General features: G+C 39.9%; 1 protein-coding gene across 1 annotated transcript; it reads right to left on the bottom strand.

The window, feature by feature from the left end:
* Positions 1-6,827: 6,827 nt before the first annotated feature.
* Positions 6,828-11,263, bottom strand: LOC122864782 (1-acylglycerol-3-phosphate O-acyltransferase ABHD5-like). The gene is made up of 7 exons (XM_044172429.1): positions 11,125-11,263; positions 10,275-10,357; positions 9,591-9,993; positions 8,619-8,770; positions 7,830-7,941; positions 7,566-7,746; positions 6,828-7,213 (listed from the first exon to the last, which is right to left on the bottom strand). The coding sequence occupies exons 1-7, from the start codon at positions 11,166-11,168 to the stop codon at positions 7,106-7,108; spliced, it is 1,083 nt and encodes a 360-aa protein (XP_044028364.1). The 5' UTR covers positions 11,169-11,263; the 3' UTR covers positions 6,828-7,105.
* Between the last annotated feature and the right edge of the window lie 7,927 nt (positions 11,264-19,190).

Raw genomic sequence — 19,190 nt, 5'->3', positions numbered from 1 at the left:
ACTGTCCCAAAATAACAAAATATTTGTTAGCTTGCTAGTTAGTTGCTAAATCTGCCATTTGGTGCTGGGCAGGTAGTGTACAGTGAGTTTATCAAAGCTTTTTGTGCTGGCTACAGGACATTAACTTCTACATTTAGTCAATTGATTTAATGTTTATATCCACAATATTAATGAATGCAGGTAAATATTGCTTAGCACCTCTTAGATGAGCATACCTCAGTTGACATGAAAGCCACTTTGCAGAGCATCTACAGTGAACCTCAAGAAATGGTGGTTTACCTCTTTTTCAATGGCAGCATCACCTGACAAGAACCAGTTTTGATTGTATGCAATACAAATTGTCAGACATTGTTGAGCTGTAGTGATTAAAATAGATGAAAATGATTATCAAAGATCCTGGAATGACTGAGATGAATGGACTGATGTACACTGCACCAATTTTGACAAGGAGAGGCACAATTTTTCTACAAATAAAAACCTATGGCATCAGAAAAACTGCTAAAATGCCAAAATCACATAAAAATTCTAGACACAGTGGCTTTAAATGATATCAGATTTTTTTTTTTTAGGGACTTACCTCCCTGTGCACATTGAAGAGGTCTGGCCCAGTTCACATAGATAAGCCTTCTCTATCTTTAACACTTGCACTGATATCTGTCCAGCAATCGAACTGTTTCCTTCCTTCCTTCCTCCCCTTAGAGTAGCTCTTCTCTTTTTCATCCAACAAATTTGTTTTCTGGTGTGTAATGACAGTATGTTCAATAATATCAGGCCAGCCATAAGTCATAATTGCAGTTTGTTGTATGTATGGCCATGATTTTAAATTGTATGATCTCTCTCTGGTTTAAGATGCAGATTGAACGGTATATCTGTCAGCAGAGCATTTAAACTGACCGTCAGTGGAGCTGAATGTTAAGGCTGAACTCCTGCCACCAGGCTGTCAGTGGAGCTGCTGATGAAACTGCTTTAAGGAACAAAGCCCCCCTAACACACACACACACACACACACAGTCAGCAAGCCAGATGGATCCCACACCTCTTAGACTAAATACAGCCTGCTGAGACACTACACTCCCTCGTTATTTTAAGACTTAATTTCTTTGTGACTATGCCCAACCAGCACCACACACACACACACACACGCACTCATACACACACAAATGCACACATGCAGTTGGTCTCAGAGTGCACAGACACTGTTTGGCCATCTGACACTGAGGAGTGTGGGTGTGTGTGTGTGGTGATGCTCTGTTTGTGTGTGTGTACATTTGATTTCACTGTCAGCTTGCTCTGTGTTACTGAAACAGTGTGTTTGCCCATCTCACACAATGTGAAACCAAGGACTGCCAGAGAGAGCATGAGAGAGAGAGAGAGAGAGAGAGAGAGAGAGAGAGAGAGAGAGAGAGAGGACAGCAAGTCAATTAAAGGCAAATTTTCATTAGCCGTGACAGCCTGGGAAAAGGCAAACAGCAGAGAGAGGGTATCAAAAAAGAACAGTTATTACAGACATTACATAGAAGACAGCAGAAGCCATGTCGACTTAACAACAAATAACCCTGTGAAACTCAAATTATTTGACCAGCAATAGAAGGAGCAAACAGCAGCAGGGCAAAAGCAAGGAAATGGATGTGAAAAATAAACCCACTTTTGAACTGTGAAGAAGGCAGGACACAGCTGCACTGGGCATCAAAGCTATAACAGGCAAGCCACAATACTGCTGCTAAACAGGAAATCATACGGCAGCACAGAGGCAGAAATGACTGCAGGTTAGCTTTAAAGTTGTAGCTTTAAGAATATGAGAATTCCTCAGATAATGAAAGCAGAGAAAGGGATCAAATCAGCCAATTTTACAACATTATACTCACTTCCAAAGTGAAATAAAGCTGAACTGACAAAACAGAGGTATTACTCACTGGTTGCAAGGGCATCACTACGGATGGCAGACTTCCTCCCAAGCCACATCCTGTTGGCTCTGAAGGACACCCGTTTTTAATGATCTTGAATATGAGAAGGGCCTTTTGGATGTTACCCAAACTTGTTTTGATAAGAACCCACAGAGGCTCCTCAACCGCAAGGCAGAAATTCTGGCAAGAAAGCGCTTTGTTTCTGAAGTAATTAACATTTGTAGCCTGCAGTCTTTTTCCAAATATGGCAAAATAGTCTGGAGGGAGACAATAAACATTCATTGTTTAGTTTTAAAGGAGCGCTTCAGTGATTTTAAATGCCAAAGTCGATTTACTAGTCATGGAGAGTATTACTCAGCCTGTGAAATCAGTATCATGTCCTCTGTTGCTCTGGATAGAGATTGGTCAAGTATGAGAAAGTGATATCTCAGCTCGGGCTTGGAGAATACGCATGTTTTTAAAAGAAAGCCTGCATTACAAACTGGTGCCCAGGAGTGTACATGACGATCTGACAAAAGATGCTGTACTATAAGTTGCATGGTTAAGTGTAAGATCCAGTGTTTTTGGAGTTCAACGTAAATTTGGGAAAACCGGCAATAACTTTGGCCACTTGGGGGCAGTGGAAACAAGCTGTGCACACAATACTGACATATTATTTTCTTTTTTATGGGGAAAGAGTATATGAATATGGTATGGTGAATATGGTTAGCACCAGTTGCCTATTAATAGATCCAGCTGACGCAGAGCAACATTATCATTAATTTGGAGTCATGTTTCTGGCCACCTGGTGAATATAAGTCCAATATTCACTCTAGCTCTGTTTTGGTTCTACCCACTCCTGAGGGAAATATCTGGCTCTTAAGCAGCTAAGCTAGTCGCTAACTCTGTTAGTTGGTGCTTGGCAGGAAATGTACTGTGGATTTTAGACTGAAAAAAACTGCCTGCTGCTGAAAACGACACTGATTACAGCAGTGAGAGTGAACTAAAACAGTAACGTTGTGGCCATAAAACCAAAATAATCAGCTGAAAGATGTTAAAATGCTCCGTAGAGCTCAGGGGAACTTCCCAGGTGCGTGATAATTCTCTGTGGCTTAATCACTACAAGCAACTTTTTCACATTTAGGTAGTGTGTGATCCATTATAATATAAAAATAGGTTATAGCAGCTTTAAAGTAAAGATATTTCGACCTTTGCTGCATCAATTTTGACCGTTTAAAAAAAAATTGTCATTGTATTATGAGTCCTCCAACTTTGTGGAAGTGCAATTCTAAATCAGGTCGTTAATTTTATTTGTATAGCCCTCTCCACACTGAAGTTCTGTTTACCATGTTTAGAGCTTCAGTATGGGACCATGAATGATAGATCTATAAATTATCCATCTGAATAATGGAATAATATTTAAAAATAGGTGAATGAGGAAGGCCCAGCTGTACTTTTAAATCCACGCAAACAAACAGTTGGGACAAGCATGGAAATTTTCTTGATGACAGGCTGTGGCTCAGAGACCAGATTTAGTCCTGCAGAATCAATAGTTTCAGTGAAATTACACGCTTTACAGGATTGTATGAATCAGTAGCACTTCAGCATCAGTCCAGTGATGCCACTGACAAGATGCCTTCGCATGAGTCTCAATGTAAAAGTCTCAATGCCTCTTTGGATCCATTTCATTCCTTCTGCGGGGTGAAGAGAAGTCATCACATCAACAGCTTTTCCTGTGCTGTGTCTGTAGAGAATAACCAACCAGCTGGCAAACTCCAGCTCTGGCTCAGTTAGTCTTTCCTGATGCACTCAGTCAGAATTGAAATGCTGTGATCATTAGACTCTGACGCCTTTGGTGTAGTGTGAGAGCTGTGAAGTGCTCTCACTGTATAAAGACTGACAATTTTTGGAGTTCTGGGAAAATGACTGTACCTTTCAGGTCATTGGTAGGATAGAAAATTAAATTGCATTGAGATAGATATATATTGCTTTCATTTAACAACATAGTTATGCTGCACAAACTTTGTTGAAATATATATTTTTTTATTCTTTTTATTGTGCAAATGTCAGTCTGGCTGCCAGCTCTGTGGTAAAAATACATCTCTGGACTGTAAATATCATCAGTCACTCATAAGCGGACTATAATTGTTTGGTTCAGACAAGAGGGCAGTGGAGCTGCGTGATGCATGCATCTCATTACACTGGTGGACCTTCACATGAACAATTAACACAACTGTATGGGGGCTTCTGCATTTAGGTGATGGATACCTACAGTATGAGGCTAAAAAGAGTGGTGCTGGTCCAGGACAGACTTCTGCAGGACTTCCATCTTCATTCATATCATAGTTTGTGTGAGTACACTTGTACTTTGATTCTAAAACTATGGGACCCAAAATGAGTCAAAATAATCAGCGAAATATAAGTTTGTTCTTGCAAATCAGAGAGATAATCACTGTTAGCTTTTAAAACTGAGCTCCTGATGTTTTGGCTGCACAAACCTGTATGTGGTAGTCCTGATTAAAGATAAACTGAGAGCTGATAGGCTGCCAGCAGCAGTGCAACAGTGTGTGTTCCTGTGTGCGCACACCTTTTATGTGCAGTTATTTCAGGCCTTCAAGCTTCAATTATATCCAAACTCAGTATGAAAGCTACTGTCACTTTTCTCACTTTTCCTAATGACATGATTTCGTGCCAGTGCGACTGAGTGGGTGACAGAGAGAGAGACACATGAATAAGCCTGAAAGCTTATTAAGTGAGTATTATGGACAGAGGCCTGGGCACATTGTGTGTGCACGTTTCCATCCCCAAGAGGCTGTGCACATGTAGCTCCTGCTGAATCTTCCTCGCTGCCTGTCTTCAAGAAAAGAAACAACCCATAATTATCCCGTCCAACCGCAGCATCACTTCCTGCAGGTCGGCGATCCAAAAGACTCGGTCTCCGTGGCTACCCTGTTGCCGGGCGACAGTTCGGGTGGGCTGGGTTGATGTCTTAGAAATGACAGAGACTGGCAGAGGTAACAGAGGGGTAGCAATGGTAAAGGCCAGGGTGCTCAGTACTCAAAAATAATATATCTCTCCTCCATTAATTTACTGAACTGCAGCCTTTAATACCATCTTTCACCGTCTGCATCCTGCTGTTGGAGACATTTATTGAAAATAATAAGTCATGGTATTAAAAAGGTGCCCTGTTGAGTGTTCTATAAACAAACTCGAGTTGTGTTTTAGTTAGCATTTAGTGTTTCTTACCAAAAGGCATTTTGTGCATTCTTGAGGTCTAACAAATACATTGAATGTATTCCCTTCCTCATAAAACACTTGCAAAGTAGATTTGTTTAATATTTTATCAAGCAATGTTTACATCCATGTTTGCTAGCTAGCAGTCTTCTTCTTCATTGCCTATGTTAGCATATTGCTACGTTTATTTGCACGCTAGGAATGAGCATGTCATTGCCCATGTGCACGAAACAAGCAAAATGGGGACCCACTTGAAAAAACACTGCTAGCAGCGAAAAACCCCACAGGGTATCTTAAAGAGGAACTCCGCCGATTTTCCACATCAATGTCTGTTTACAGGTCTGAGTACTACTGCTTATATAAAAAAGTTATATGAAGCCTTTTGTGGCTCAAGGGGGAGCTGCGCATACATTGCCTCAAGTGATGTCACTTGAGTCAGTGTCGGTTGGGGCTGAAGACTACAAGTTTGAAATCTGGAGACTGTGGAGTTAGAAAGAAGTGAACTTACTAGACCTCTATAGTCCGGTCCTCATCTCGGTTTGAGGCTACATTATCCACTACTAGCATAACACACCTGAATCTTTGACGTCACTGTTGGTGGTCAAGTTGCATTGTGGGTAATGTAGGTGCCAGGTTTTGACAAGGAAGAAGAATGCTTGGAATAAAGAAAAAAAGACAATATTTCTGATTCTGCTGCATTGATTTTGATCCTTTGAAAAAAAATGTCCATCATGAGTCTGACAATGTTATAGGAGTGCAATGCTAAATCGGTGAAGTACCCTTTTAAAGCTAAGGCAAACCTGACAATCAAGGGAGAAACTATGATGTCCATTGCAATAAAACCCCTTGACAAACCTTGTAAGTGTTTAAATAAGGCCATATGGTGACTTCTGTTTCCCCTTGTAGTATCCTATGAACTTATCTAATTGCTCGAACAATCCCAGTGGAGAATTAGCACGTTACAGTGTAAAAATGGTTGAATGTGATTATGAATTTAGTGTATGGACTGTATTAGTGCAACTAACAATTCCATAAAATGTCACATAAAAAAGGACAAATGTCCAATTAAAACAATGGCTTCCTTGCTCCAGCTATTTTTGCAGACTCACATATTCACAAAATAAAGGTCTCCTGGTAAAAGGAGAAAGTTGTTTAACAGAAGGCCTATTTTTAGTCCAACACACATCTCTGACCCTATTCTGTCACTGCAGTTGTGACTTCGAGAGCTGAGTGTCGTACTGCTCTTAAAGCATCACTGTCCAGGTCTCCTGAGGTCACTCAGCTCAATATGCATGTGAGGCTGCTTTGTATGGGATTCACTGCTGCCCCTCTGCAAAGGAGAGGGGAGGTAATGTGCACATGCTGTTACTGTGCTGCCACCTGCTGGCCGCTCTCTATCAAACCGTCGCTGGAGAAGTGAGGAAATTTCCTGAAAAACACACCAGCCCTTTGCCCTACTTACTTCTCCCTCATATCTCTCACAGAGTGGGTGAGGGGTCAGAAAAAGAACATCATATGTACTTTGCCGAGACCTCTACCCAAACAAGATATTCCCTTGAGAGATGATTTCTCTTTCTCTCTTTTTTTTTTTTTTTTTTTTTTTACAGACAAGAGTTGCCCAACAAGTTTCTCAGAATTCAGATTTCGGAATGGAAGCCAGTTCACACCGACTTCTCTAACCACATGAGGACAGAAAAAATACTAGGTGAGCAACACAGACTGCATCTCACATTTATTTACAAAAACTTACATGAGGCTGGATAAACAAACCGTAGCATCATCTGACCTTTGACCCAAAGGCTTAGGGAGCGTTAGACTGTGGAATGATGAGTTAAGTGTCCTCAGTCAGTGATGGGTCTTTCTTCAGGGTAAAGTGCATGATAAAGAGGCTTACAGTTAAACTGCTGTGGCTGTGTAATGGGTTTGGGTTAGTTAAACCCTGTGCCCTCCCGTGCGTCGCCTGAATGAGGGAGCTCTCGCTGCTTCGCTCACTCATCTTCGCTTTTTTTCTCCGTCCTTGCGAGGATCTGAGGGACTGTCTGGTTGAAGTCATCGGGCTGGTCGGCGAAAACGTAATGGCCCGCTCCTCTGATCACCTGACAAACACAGTTGAACAGACAGAGTCAGCTGTTTAGAGATAAAGCTGTCGCAGTTAACATGTCAAAATGTATGTATGAATTGATCTCATGAACATTTATGGCCTAAAAAGCCATTCTGTAGATACAGATGTATGCAATATGAGTGTATTCCTTCCATGAAATAGCAAACGCAACAACTCAATTTGGATTTTTGCATTTTTGAAAATGAAACCTCCACAACCTTTAAGTTTTGGATGTACTCAAACAAAGCAAATTGAGATCATATCTTGCCATGGATATTTCTTTTCAACCACATATTGAAGTGACTTGACATGAAACTGAATTGTAAAAAGCAATTTAAAGAACCTACCCTGATTTCCACATCTGGTCTGGTTTTCTTGAACGCATATCCAGAGTCACTGTCGATGCTGGAGCGCGATCCATAGATAAAGGAAATGGGAATGTCAGCTTGGACCTGGCCAATCCTCTCCAGCATGGGCCTCTTAGCCCAGCCATATGGAATGGTCATGTTCTTAAAGGCTGTTTCTCCACTGAAACAAATAAATAATGTTGGAGACTGTATGATGTCAGAGAAATAAATTATCAGTACACATTGGCTTTAAACGTTTCTCACCTTGGAGTCTGGGCATTCAGATGGTAAATGTAGTCAGATACCGTGTTGTCGTCAAATACAGAAGAGTATTTCTGCTTGAAATCTGACCTGATTGTCTGGAGCAGCATTGGACCTGAGAGAAGACAGAAGAAATCGAAAAACAAGGAAATTTACCTCCAGATATTAGGATGATAACTGCAAACAAACCAGATCAATGACAAGAACACGGGCAGCCTCTTCTGACCTCTACATTGCATTTCATACTTTGTGCCACACAGATTTCACCAGAAATATGCAGGAAAAAGACACGGTTCTTGTGTTACAAACAGAGATTGACTTTTCAGACATTCTTTCAAAAGGCAGATGATAGAAAGAGAGAATGGCTGACAGCATGTTCATCTTTTTCAGTCAAGTGAAAACAATCAGAGCGATGACGACGCAGGAACCAGGGGGACAAGACATCCTTTTTGTGTTAGGAAGCAAAAGGGTTAACATGAATGCATTTTTTACGTGGAAAACCATTTTAAAACAATCTAACAATACCCCTGGCATGAGGTGGTATAGTCATCACAATCATGCACTTATTTCTTAAATAATAATAATAAAATGTATACATAATCATCTTCAGCAAGCCTATGAAATAGAGGGAAGAATACATCTAAGTGTGTTAATGTGCAAGTATATATATATATATATATATATATATATATATATATATATATATATATATATATATAGATAGATAGATAGATATAGATAGATAGATAGATAGATAGATAGATAGATAGATAGATGTGTGTGTGCACTGACCTAGAGGCCCAGCCAGTCTGAGTCCAGCCAGAGGGTTGAAGGGGCTCATAACAGCCCCCATGGCTCTGATCCACACTGGGATGGAGTTGTGGTTGGGGTTCTCTGGACGAGCTGGGAACCCCCACGGCTCCACCAGCAGCAAATGTTTTACCCTACACACACACACACACACACACACACACACACACACACACACACACACACACACAGTTACTTGAGAAATGTGCACACTAAATGTTACATGTCAATTACAAATCCCAACATTTACTTGTTTATGGGGTTGCAGCTTATTGAGCAGATGGTAGAGTGTAGCAAAGTACGTAAACAAACTGCAAACAACTATTTCACAGTTTTGAGATTTGAAATAGCAGGACTAAGTTCACAATTGGCACGAATGTTAAACTAAAAACGAATGTATTCCAAACATATTACAAAGTAGTTCTGAAGATACTGTATGGCTAGTTCCTCACTAAATAAAGTACACCGACAAAGAGACAAAATGCTACATTTAACAGTATACAAATGCTTTGAGGCCCTACATTTAAGCTATACAATTTAAAGCTGTATGAGAACACCTGGCACTTTGGTAATGTGGGAGACAACTTAATATTTAAAGCTTATAGGACCTTATTTTCTAAAAATAGTTTGTGTGTGTGTCAGGAAGCTTTTCACTCCTGACATAAACCTGTTGTTCTTAGTGTCTGATAAGAGTTAAATCATTTTTGCTGTTTTGTCCAGCTTTCTGTTTGCTGCTGTTGAGCACAAGTTTAATTTCTGTACTTCAGACTGGCGTCCACAAATGAATAGGGAGGATTAGCTGCCGTTTCCTATTGCAGAAAATTGTTGTGTTCTTATATACAAGTGAAGCTATAAGACGCCTTAAGAATTGGAAAACAACTTGCATGGCCAAGCTTGTGCCCTCTCACCCACCCGCAGACACACACACACACACACACACACACACCAAAGCACCTGTGTGGGTATTTGAGTGTGTAGGCAGCAGACAGGTATCCTCCGAGGTTGTGTCCCAGCAGCACCATTTCCTCCAGTCCCACCTTCTCCCTCCACTCATCCAGGGCTGTCACGAACTGCTCCTCAGCCCCCTCTGGGTCTGTGCTGAACTGGGGGCGGCTGCTCCTGCCAAAGCCCAGCAGATCTAGAGCGTAGACCGGACCGCTGCTGGAGAGAGAGTCCAAGTTTTGGGCCCAAAGGGCAACACCACCTCCAAAACCATGCAGCAGAACCAGAGGAGGCCTGGGCTGGGCAGGGGGCTGGGGGAGATAGCATGGCTGTTGCCGAGTGGAAAAAGCTAAGGTCCACAGATAGTTGTGGTTGGATATCCGGACGTGCTGCCTGGAGAAAGGCTGATTCACACCTGCAGTAGAGGGGAGAATTATGGGGCAGGGATAGACAAAGGAGGAGTAGAGGAAATGCATCCTAACTGCTTCAGATTCATCAGACTGATTTGTGTTTCAGATGTCAAATCATCTTCCCACTGGGATGTCCTGGTGTTTTTTTTTTGGACTTATTTTATAAGACAAAAATACTAAAGAAATTGATGACATAAAATCCTCCCAGCATTAAGACAATTCAACACTAAAACTCTTGACTGACAGTTCTTATAAGTGGTTCAACAGTTCTTTAAGACACACTTACTCTTGAGCATTTTTTCTTCTGCATCTTTCAGATGAGAGGGAGATGTGGGACACCAAGAGGGAAGCCAACTTGATATCCAGGAGCTGTGATTCAGACAGTAAACATGCAGCCAAGCAGGCAGACAGACAAAGTATAAATTGAACTTTGACCCTATGACATTTCTGCTATCAGTGCTGCTGATGTGCAATCTATACAGTACTTCTCTGAATCTCAGTTTTGGAAAAACTTGACAGCACAAAAACATTAAATAGAGAAGCCCAGATACTTAGTTTGTACTTTGTATTTTAAGACCTTTATGCCCAATGTCATTAAAAATATGTCAATTTAATGTTGAATTGTTTTCAAACATACATGCATTTACTTGGTAAAAGATGACTTAAGAACTTACAGAAACCCCCTAGTAGCTACTGCTCAATTCGGCATACATCAAATGCATCAAGAGACAGTCACACCACCACAAACTCAACATTTGGAACAAAAAGCCAGGCGGAGATTTCATGAACGACTTAAATAGTCGTAAAGTTGTTTTTTTCTATTAGACTAACGATATGCCTTGGGGTATACTTTGTACCCAGAATTAACCAGAAGACACTGGATCTTAACTGGTATTCAGCGACATTTGGATATTTGACAGTAACCGAGTACACATGAAAATAACTTTGTGATTGTGATGGTGTTCCGGTATACCTGTAAAGACAGCTAACGTTATTCCTCAGGGGCGTCAGTAAGTTACTAGTTCAAGAAAACAACGCAGGTGGCTAATATCATCACAAACCGGACGGCATTCATAGGAAAAAACACGGTATGAAGACAATTTTCAGTAAAAGCATTTTTAAGGAGGAAAACTCACCTCTGCTCCTTGGTAGGTTGTATCTCCTCCGCCATCCTTCGCATGGTGTATTGAGATAGTCTCGCGACCAAGTGGGAAAGTACTGCCAGAATTAATTATGATGCGTTCAAATACATCCTGCAAATAATCTTATGTAAACATAGCAACTAATACCTTTTACCAAGTATGTGTCTGTGCAGCATGTGATTAACTTAGAATGTAATGTGGTAATAAAAACTTCAATTCTCCTGAGAGTTTAACACCCGGTCGATTATTTGCCAATTTGTGGAGTTGTAGGTTTCTCAGAGAGCGCTTAACTTTGTATGTCCAACTACACTTGAAGGCAGCAGCGTGCTTTGAACGTCCTCTACTGCACTGAACGATACCTAGCTCAGGTGCGCCAGTGGCTTCATACAACAGAGGTAATATAATATTATATTCAAACTTAACTGACCCCATAATACTCCAAAATAACAAAATTATGAATTAAACAATGTAACATTTAATGAATGAGTGTAAAATACAAGAACAAGTGGGGTTTTGTTGGGTTAGCACAATCAATATCAATTAGCATACCCTATAACTTAGGCCTAGTTCCAATTAAGGTTTTCAGTTACAACGTCTACAATTGAACTGAATATACAGTTAACAATGGTAATTAAGGTTTGCTGTTAATTTTGTTAAGGTCACATTTTCAAAAATATCATTGGCATATACTTGAAAAGTTTTACTTGAACATTAGTAATTGAACGTAATTTCTATGCGTTAATACAACATTTTGGCTAGTTTTTGTATATCTCGAAGCATATTTTCACTTTTTATCACTGTTTTCACTAAACAACTGGTGAAAGCTCTTGCTTAAACTGCTTTTAAAAAAATAAACACAGAAAATGTAAGGTTAATTAAAATTAAATACACCAACATAAATTTTCCCAACACTGCCTGGAAAGGGCTGAAAAAAAAATCTGTTTGTGTCTTGTGGGTCTGGTGAAATGACAAACCAAGGGAGATGACTTTGACTTTGCTTAAACTAATATCAGTCAGACAAACACAATTGCTGGCATAGAGATTAAACTTTTGCTTATCTGCATAAATTTCCTATTATAGTTTAAGATAAGGGCAGAGATTAAAGGAAAAGTTAATTTAATTCGTTATCCTCGAGGATTTGAGTGTACAGTATGATCCTGCTGCTATAGGAATAGCATTTTTGCTATCTTACTTTTCCCTTTTTTTCAACATTTATGCTTACTGTGAATCTCATTAAATCTTAAAATGAGGTTTATCTTATAGATTTACAGAGGTGTTAGTCTTGAAAAGGCCAGGATTATCCTTCAAGAAATTATTCTGTAGTCAGACTTCGTTGACTAGTTTCAAGAGTAGACTAATTTGTGACCTCTGGAACTGAGAGGCCCCTAATAAACTCAGGATGGTATAGGATTTAAATTAGTCTACAAACAACATATGTTATATACATGATGTAAGGAAGAAACAAATCTACACTGGACAAGCTTTACTCAGGTCTCATTTCTCCAACATGGTGGCAAGTTTCTGTATATAATCACTTTTCACTGATGTACACTGATGAGTTACAAAACAGCCCCTCTTTTACATAAATGATTTGTGATTTTCTTTCTCACAGGTCAAGGCCAATTTGAGGAGATCCCTGCCAGTCCTAGTCCACAAGGTGGCGTACTTGTGTTCTATTAGTGTGTATATATATATATATATATATATATATATTTATATATAATATATATATATATATATATATATATAATATATATATATATATATATATATATATATATATATATATATATATATATATATATATATAATATATATATATATATATATATATATATATATATATATATATATATATATATATATATATATATATATACACACACACACACACACACACACACACACACACACACTCTCTGGCTACTTTGTCCTTCATTCCTCAAACACAATTTTCCTCTCATACCACCCACTTCTGGTGGCTCTCGGACTATGGGCTGACTGAGTGGTTCCTGAGTGGTTCATTTCCTTTGCTCTCTTAGATGCACACACTCTTCCTCTCTGTGTGTTACTGTCCATTCACTCTGCTGAGCACTCAAAATTTCATAAGCCGGTAGACAATGAGGCTGTAGTCAAGCCCATAGAGGAGTAGCGGTAGTATAAGACTGTAGCTGTCTGGAGACCAGTAACTGGGTGAAGCTTTTAGTGAGGAGATGGCATAAAGCTGCAGCATGGAGCCGGCCTGCTCAGTGAGTTTCATAACTAAATGCTAGTCATGCTAGCTAGAGGTTACACAGTATATCCTTTTCCTCTTGTTTTATCAGAGGCAGAAAATCAGTAACCCGTGGTCCGGCAATAAATTGTCTTAACAAAGAGTCTGTTCAGTGTCATCAGTCCTGGGACAATCAGGAGGAAATTTCACAAAATAGACAAAGCCATTACAATTTGGTCTAAATTGTCTGACTGTGTAATTTACCTTTTTGTGTAATCTCTGATTGTCCTTGGAGGTGTGTATAGTGTAAACTCAGGTAGCACTTTACTGTAGTGGGGGGGCCATTCCGTGGAGGTCTGTAGAAATATAACAGAAATGCTCACAGTGCCATGCAGTGGAGAATGAGGCTTTCATCCAGTGATGATAATACTCAAGAATCTTTAAAGATGTTTAAGTCATTATCTTGTCAAGCTGAATATATTTGAAACCCCACTGAAGTTAGTATAAAAAACAAATACAGTCCTCACATTATTAAAATTAACAAGCCATAGGTGGTCTAATAAAATATAAAAACTGCGCATGGATTTCAAGTGATTACTGGAATTTGACAACAAAACTGTCCTAATTCCTTACTACAGACTACTTTTAATCAGGTTTTGTGTGGAGTGTGTTCACACTGGAAAGTCGACAAAATTAAGTATTCTCAAAAGAGCCAGTATGCATACTAAAAATGTTTTTGTGCGTGCTGTTGATGTACACCATTGTCCCACAATGCAATGCACAAAGGAAATGGAGGTAGCTGCAAAACATTTAAATAAATTGTGAATAGTGTTGAGACAGCTCCGGAGAAGTCTTAGAAAGAAGAAGAAAGTATAAATCATTTTGATTTCTCTCTAAGTTTGTCACTGTTTGATTGACGTTTGTCTGTGTAAATATTGCATCATTTCCTGTTAGTACAAAACGGTAAAGCCCATAGGCCCTTTTCAGACATTTTGACTTGTCATAATAGGAAAAGCACAAGTAACATTAACGAATGCTCTGTTATATTCAAGTGTCCCAGTAAGTGACAGTGTGATAGTGAGCCTGCGTGCACAATACCCTGAAATTGAAGCAAATCCTAAATGGAATTCAGCCATCATTAGTTTTATTGTTTACACTTGTGCTTTTCCTACTGTAGCATGTTAAAATGTCTTCCATGAAAAAGGCCTATGGATTTCTTTAAAATTCAACCCACACAGGGGTTTCACTTATGTCTAGTTAGACCTAGTTAGGGCTGTGTGTGCGTGTACAAACTCTCCCACTCGTTTTGTTGCACTTGTTAAGGTGTGGCAATTTAAACCTTCATCATTCTTATCAGTACATGAAGTTTGCTGACCTCATGTAGTTCCCAGGATTGCTACACTCAGCTTCAACCTGAAGGAGGTCTAATTAGCCAGAGGAATTGAAAACACCTGTGAGGGTGTGCAGGGCCTTAATGAATCGTAATAAAATAAAGTTAGTAATATGAGGTACTTATATCGTAGTGCTGGAGCTCTGGACAACATGGATGAGCTCTGGCCTGAGAGTAACATTGTGGCTTGCTACATGTGCTTTTTGGATGTAATTTATCTTAATTTGCCATCTATAACAAGGGAATTTTGTAAACTATATTTATTTCTTAAAACCATCTTTTTTGTGTGTGCATGGATTAGTATGTGAGTCGGTCGATGAGTAAGACTACGAGAAGGACAGAGAGGGACGGAGATTGAACATGTCACTGTTGTATTTTCTATCAGTGTGTGTGTATGTGTGTGTGCTTGTGTGTGGGACCAGGGTCTGCAGTATGTCCATTATCTGTTCACAGTGCACTGTTCTGGGGTCAGCTACTATTAGGTCTGATTAGCAGCTGTAAGCACAAACCACACTCTGTCATGAGTTTTTGGGGCATGGCCCAGTGCAGTATGGGTAATAAGAGTGACAAAGCTGTTAGCGGAAGATAGAAAGGGGATGGAGGAGAGGCGGAGGGTCTGTCTGGTTGCTAGGATACGTGGCCGGCGCCAACAGCGGATATGATTTATAATGGCCAGTCTCACTGTCTCGCTTTCTCCGCTAGTTTCCTCCTTCCTCTCCTCCCTCTCACTTTTCCACTGTCTCTCTCCATCCTCTACCCTCATTTCTATCCTCAGCATCTCTATGGGTCTATTAACTGGCCCTGTCTGACTGATTTGAGTACTTACTGCTGGCATTAGTAAAGGCTATTATTTATATGGGTGTTCTTGATATTCCTTCCTCCGTTCATCATGCGCACGCTGAGATAAATTCCAAGCAACTTCAGGTTATTTGGCAATAACAACAAAACTCATTTTGAGTCCATCTCTTTTCGGTCCTGTGGGTTGTACATACAGAGTGTAATTATATAGGTGCAGCGACTTCTGTGTGTTCATGTATGAGCGTGCATTTTCACATGATCATGCACGAGCTGCACCCACATGAATGGATGATATTGATTTGCAGAGACTTGGTGATAAACCTCAGGCATAAACACAGTGTGAGGAGGAGGGGGCACAAGGCCATGTGAGGGAAGGAGACAAAAGGGGGAATGGAGGGCCATATGTAAGATGAAAGGATGTCACACAAGGATGTAGTGATGTACACTGTAGTGTTTAATAAAGATGTGTTTTTGAAGTACATTGAGTAAAAACAGTGAGGATTTCTCAGATAATTTTCTATTTGTGTTTGGGTGGAGGTTTGTCTCAGAACAGCATTCATCATGAGCCCCTGAAACTTTCTACTAAAAGACAGACTTTACTTTTGAGTTAGCGGCTGCTTTAAGCGGAGTGACACAGGTTGCACTGCAGATTTACATTACAAAGGGACAGACTTTGTGAGTAAACAGTAAACTTTGCTGTTGATTTTATATCATAGGCAGATGACATTCACTGATTTCCATGCAGATAGTTTTGGTTTTATCTGCTTTGAGATAACTGTCTCTGAGATTCTGCCATTTTTTTTTTTTAAATTTAAAAAATTCAACCGCAACATGTTTTTCCAGAAACAGTGTCCCAGTTAATCCGATAACTACTTTCTGCTGAAGAAATAGTCCCTTAGAAAACGATTTACAATAAGGTCTGCAGATTATCCAGATTAATAGACACTGTTTCATGAAATAAATGAGGAGTCAAACAACCTAAACTAGATTTAAAGTTGACACAAGGGGTTAATGGGAGTCCTGTCGTAGAAACCTACGGCGTAAGTTTGGATTTATAGTTAAACGACAGATTCCACCTGCATATAGTACCACCACAACACAAGACAGATGTATCGTGCGTGATCGTGCTTTAATTATTTTCCCCACAGTAATTGTTTTTATATTTTTTCCTGTACTTAAAGTGACAGTGGGCTACCGACGTACTTACATAACTAGATTTACATCCTGGTAACTTCTATTTCAACACGTCTACTGAATATAAAATATAAAAATAACACAAACTGTACTAAAAAGTCAGTATGGACAGGAGGAACAATTACAGCGACCAAATGCCCACATGTTTTGTTGTACATGTGGGCATGTCAGTGTTAAAAAAAAAAAGAAGTAGCCTACGGGATAGCTGCGGTGGCTACATGCTTTGCAGCTATGCCGTAACCTCTTAACGCACAACTAAAAATCCAGCTTTAGTGCTAATGGTTTTTTGTTTGTTTATGTTATTTTACAAAGCTAAAATGTCTCCTCTGGTTAGCTGAGGCATCATCAGTCTTTCCATCTATCAGACTTCTTAACTTATCCGCACTTTTTAAATTAGATTATTTGACGAAGCAAGAAGTCTGTTTGTCTCTTAGTTCTGCATCCATAAGTGATCCAGGAACACATTCAAACTAGAGTGTCCATATTTCTCTTTCCCTCTCAGTCCGTCCAGTGTCTTCCAGTAAATGGAGGATAATTTTAGAGCGATAAAGAGCCTAGAGGATATCGAGGGGAGGGAACATACACACACATACACAATAAGATGGTCCCTCATTCCCTGTTGCACCTGCTGACCCCACAGGATCCACTGAGATCGGCTACTGCTGAGTGTGCGGCTTCTACACACACTCAAACACACACACACACACACACACACAGGAATGCGTACACACTTTGACTAATAGGCCTAATGCTTCCTGAAGAGGGCCCAGCACTGCATTAGCTACGGATGTGGGATTGATTTAGAAACTGAAAGCCTTCTTGTGTGTGTGTATGTGTGTGTGTATGAATATGTTGCACTCACTGGTGTGTGTTTTTCCCCATTCCACTTCTCTAACATTATTTGTTTACTCACAAGTGATGCACATGCGTACACAGAAAGACACATATGAAGGCGGTTTGACAGATTTTGAAGATTGATATTCAATATATCTTTACATTTGGCCATTTTCATTTAAAAAAAAGAATGTTATTCTTTTCAGACTGGAATGAACCTTTGAATGAACGTTTAGACCGTCATCAGACACTAAAACTCTTACTAATTTTAGAGTTAGCAGTAGGGTTAATTAAGGCAGGTTGACCCATCACACCAATTAAACAGGAGTGAAACTCTGGAAAACATTAGTCTTTTTAATGCTGAATTAATTCCTGACATTGGTATTAAAAAAAATGAATTAAAAAATATAATGGACTAATGAAATAAAGACTGTTTTGATGTGACTGTGGTCCATCGTTGCTGCAGTGGACAACACTGACTGATATTGTGCAATATTTAACACAGTGTCTGTCTTAATACAATACTCTGATACCATATGAACGTTATTGGCTGCTGTAAGTATCCCTCCTCTTCATACTGGCCGAGAACTGATACATTTGAAGAATGACAGCACTGTAAAGGCGGGGTCATCCATCCGGGGTCATCCACTGTAAGAAATGGGGAATGAAATCCACAGTCCTAGTTTTGTGGGAAAAATGCATTCTAAAGTTTAGCTAATATGAGGCTTCAGCAGGCTGAGTAAATCAAATACTTATCTACCACCATCTTTTTGTACATAACGCTCTCTTTGTGTTTCCTGTGCAGCATCAGAGGGATACTTCCTGGCAGTTGCATGTAGGTTTGTTTCACTGACAAAACAGCAATAATCCTACGTGATGAAGATACCCACCTTGATTTGAAGCCTCATATTAGTTTCAGCTAAAGTAGGACTGCAGATGTTGTCTCGCATCTCTTACATTATAGTCTCACTATTGACATATTGCTTCTCGGCCAGTATGGATAGGAAGAAAGCTTTAATCACCCGCTAACTCTTTCAGTGTACATATGGCATGGGAGTATTTCTTCAAGATAGTCTTGAAAATTGACCTCAATATTGAAATATTGAGATATAACCTTAGCATGAAGCCATGTGGAGCTAAACGGAGAAACAAAGAGGCCATAGTGCGTGGGGAAGAATATTGGTAGAGTACCAGGTGACTGGCAGAGGATGCTGGTAGAAAGAACGAGAACGAGGGCAGAAGAGGAACGGGTTAAAGCGTGTTGAGAGCAGAGGAGAGGGTGAGGTGGCCTGGGGGGAGGAGAAGTGAAAGAGCAGAGAAACAGAAAAGCAGACGTGGAGGAGGTGGGGAATTGATGAAGCAGAAAGCTGGGTTATTCCTGCTGTGAATCTATGTGTCTTTGCTGTGTGTGTGTGTGTGTGTGTGTGTGTGTGTGTGTGTTTGTGTGTGTGAATGTGCACATGCCAGAGTGTGTGTGAGGGTGAGTATGAATGGCAGGCTTTGGCAGTAAATGAAACTGTTTATCAGATCAATATGGCCATCATCTCCCAGATGACTGTGGCCTCTACTGAAGAGCAATCATAAATCACAACCAAATATGGAGGACACCGATCTATACCAGCTGTGTGTGTC

The sequence above is a fragment of the Siniperca chuatsi genome, linkage group LG17 (genome assembly GCF_020085105.1).
Source record: "Siniperca chuatsi isolate FFG_IHB_CAS linkage group LG17, ASM2008510v1, whole genome shotgun sequence".
Classification (NCBI taxonomy): Eukaryota; Metazoa; Chordata; class Actinopteri; order Centrarchiformes; family Sinipercidae; genus Siniperca; species Siniperca chuatsi.
Note: the sequence above shows the minus strand (reverse complement) of the source record. Positions and strands in the feature narration are given on the sequence as shown.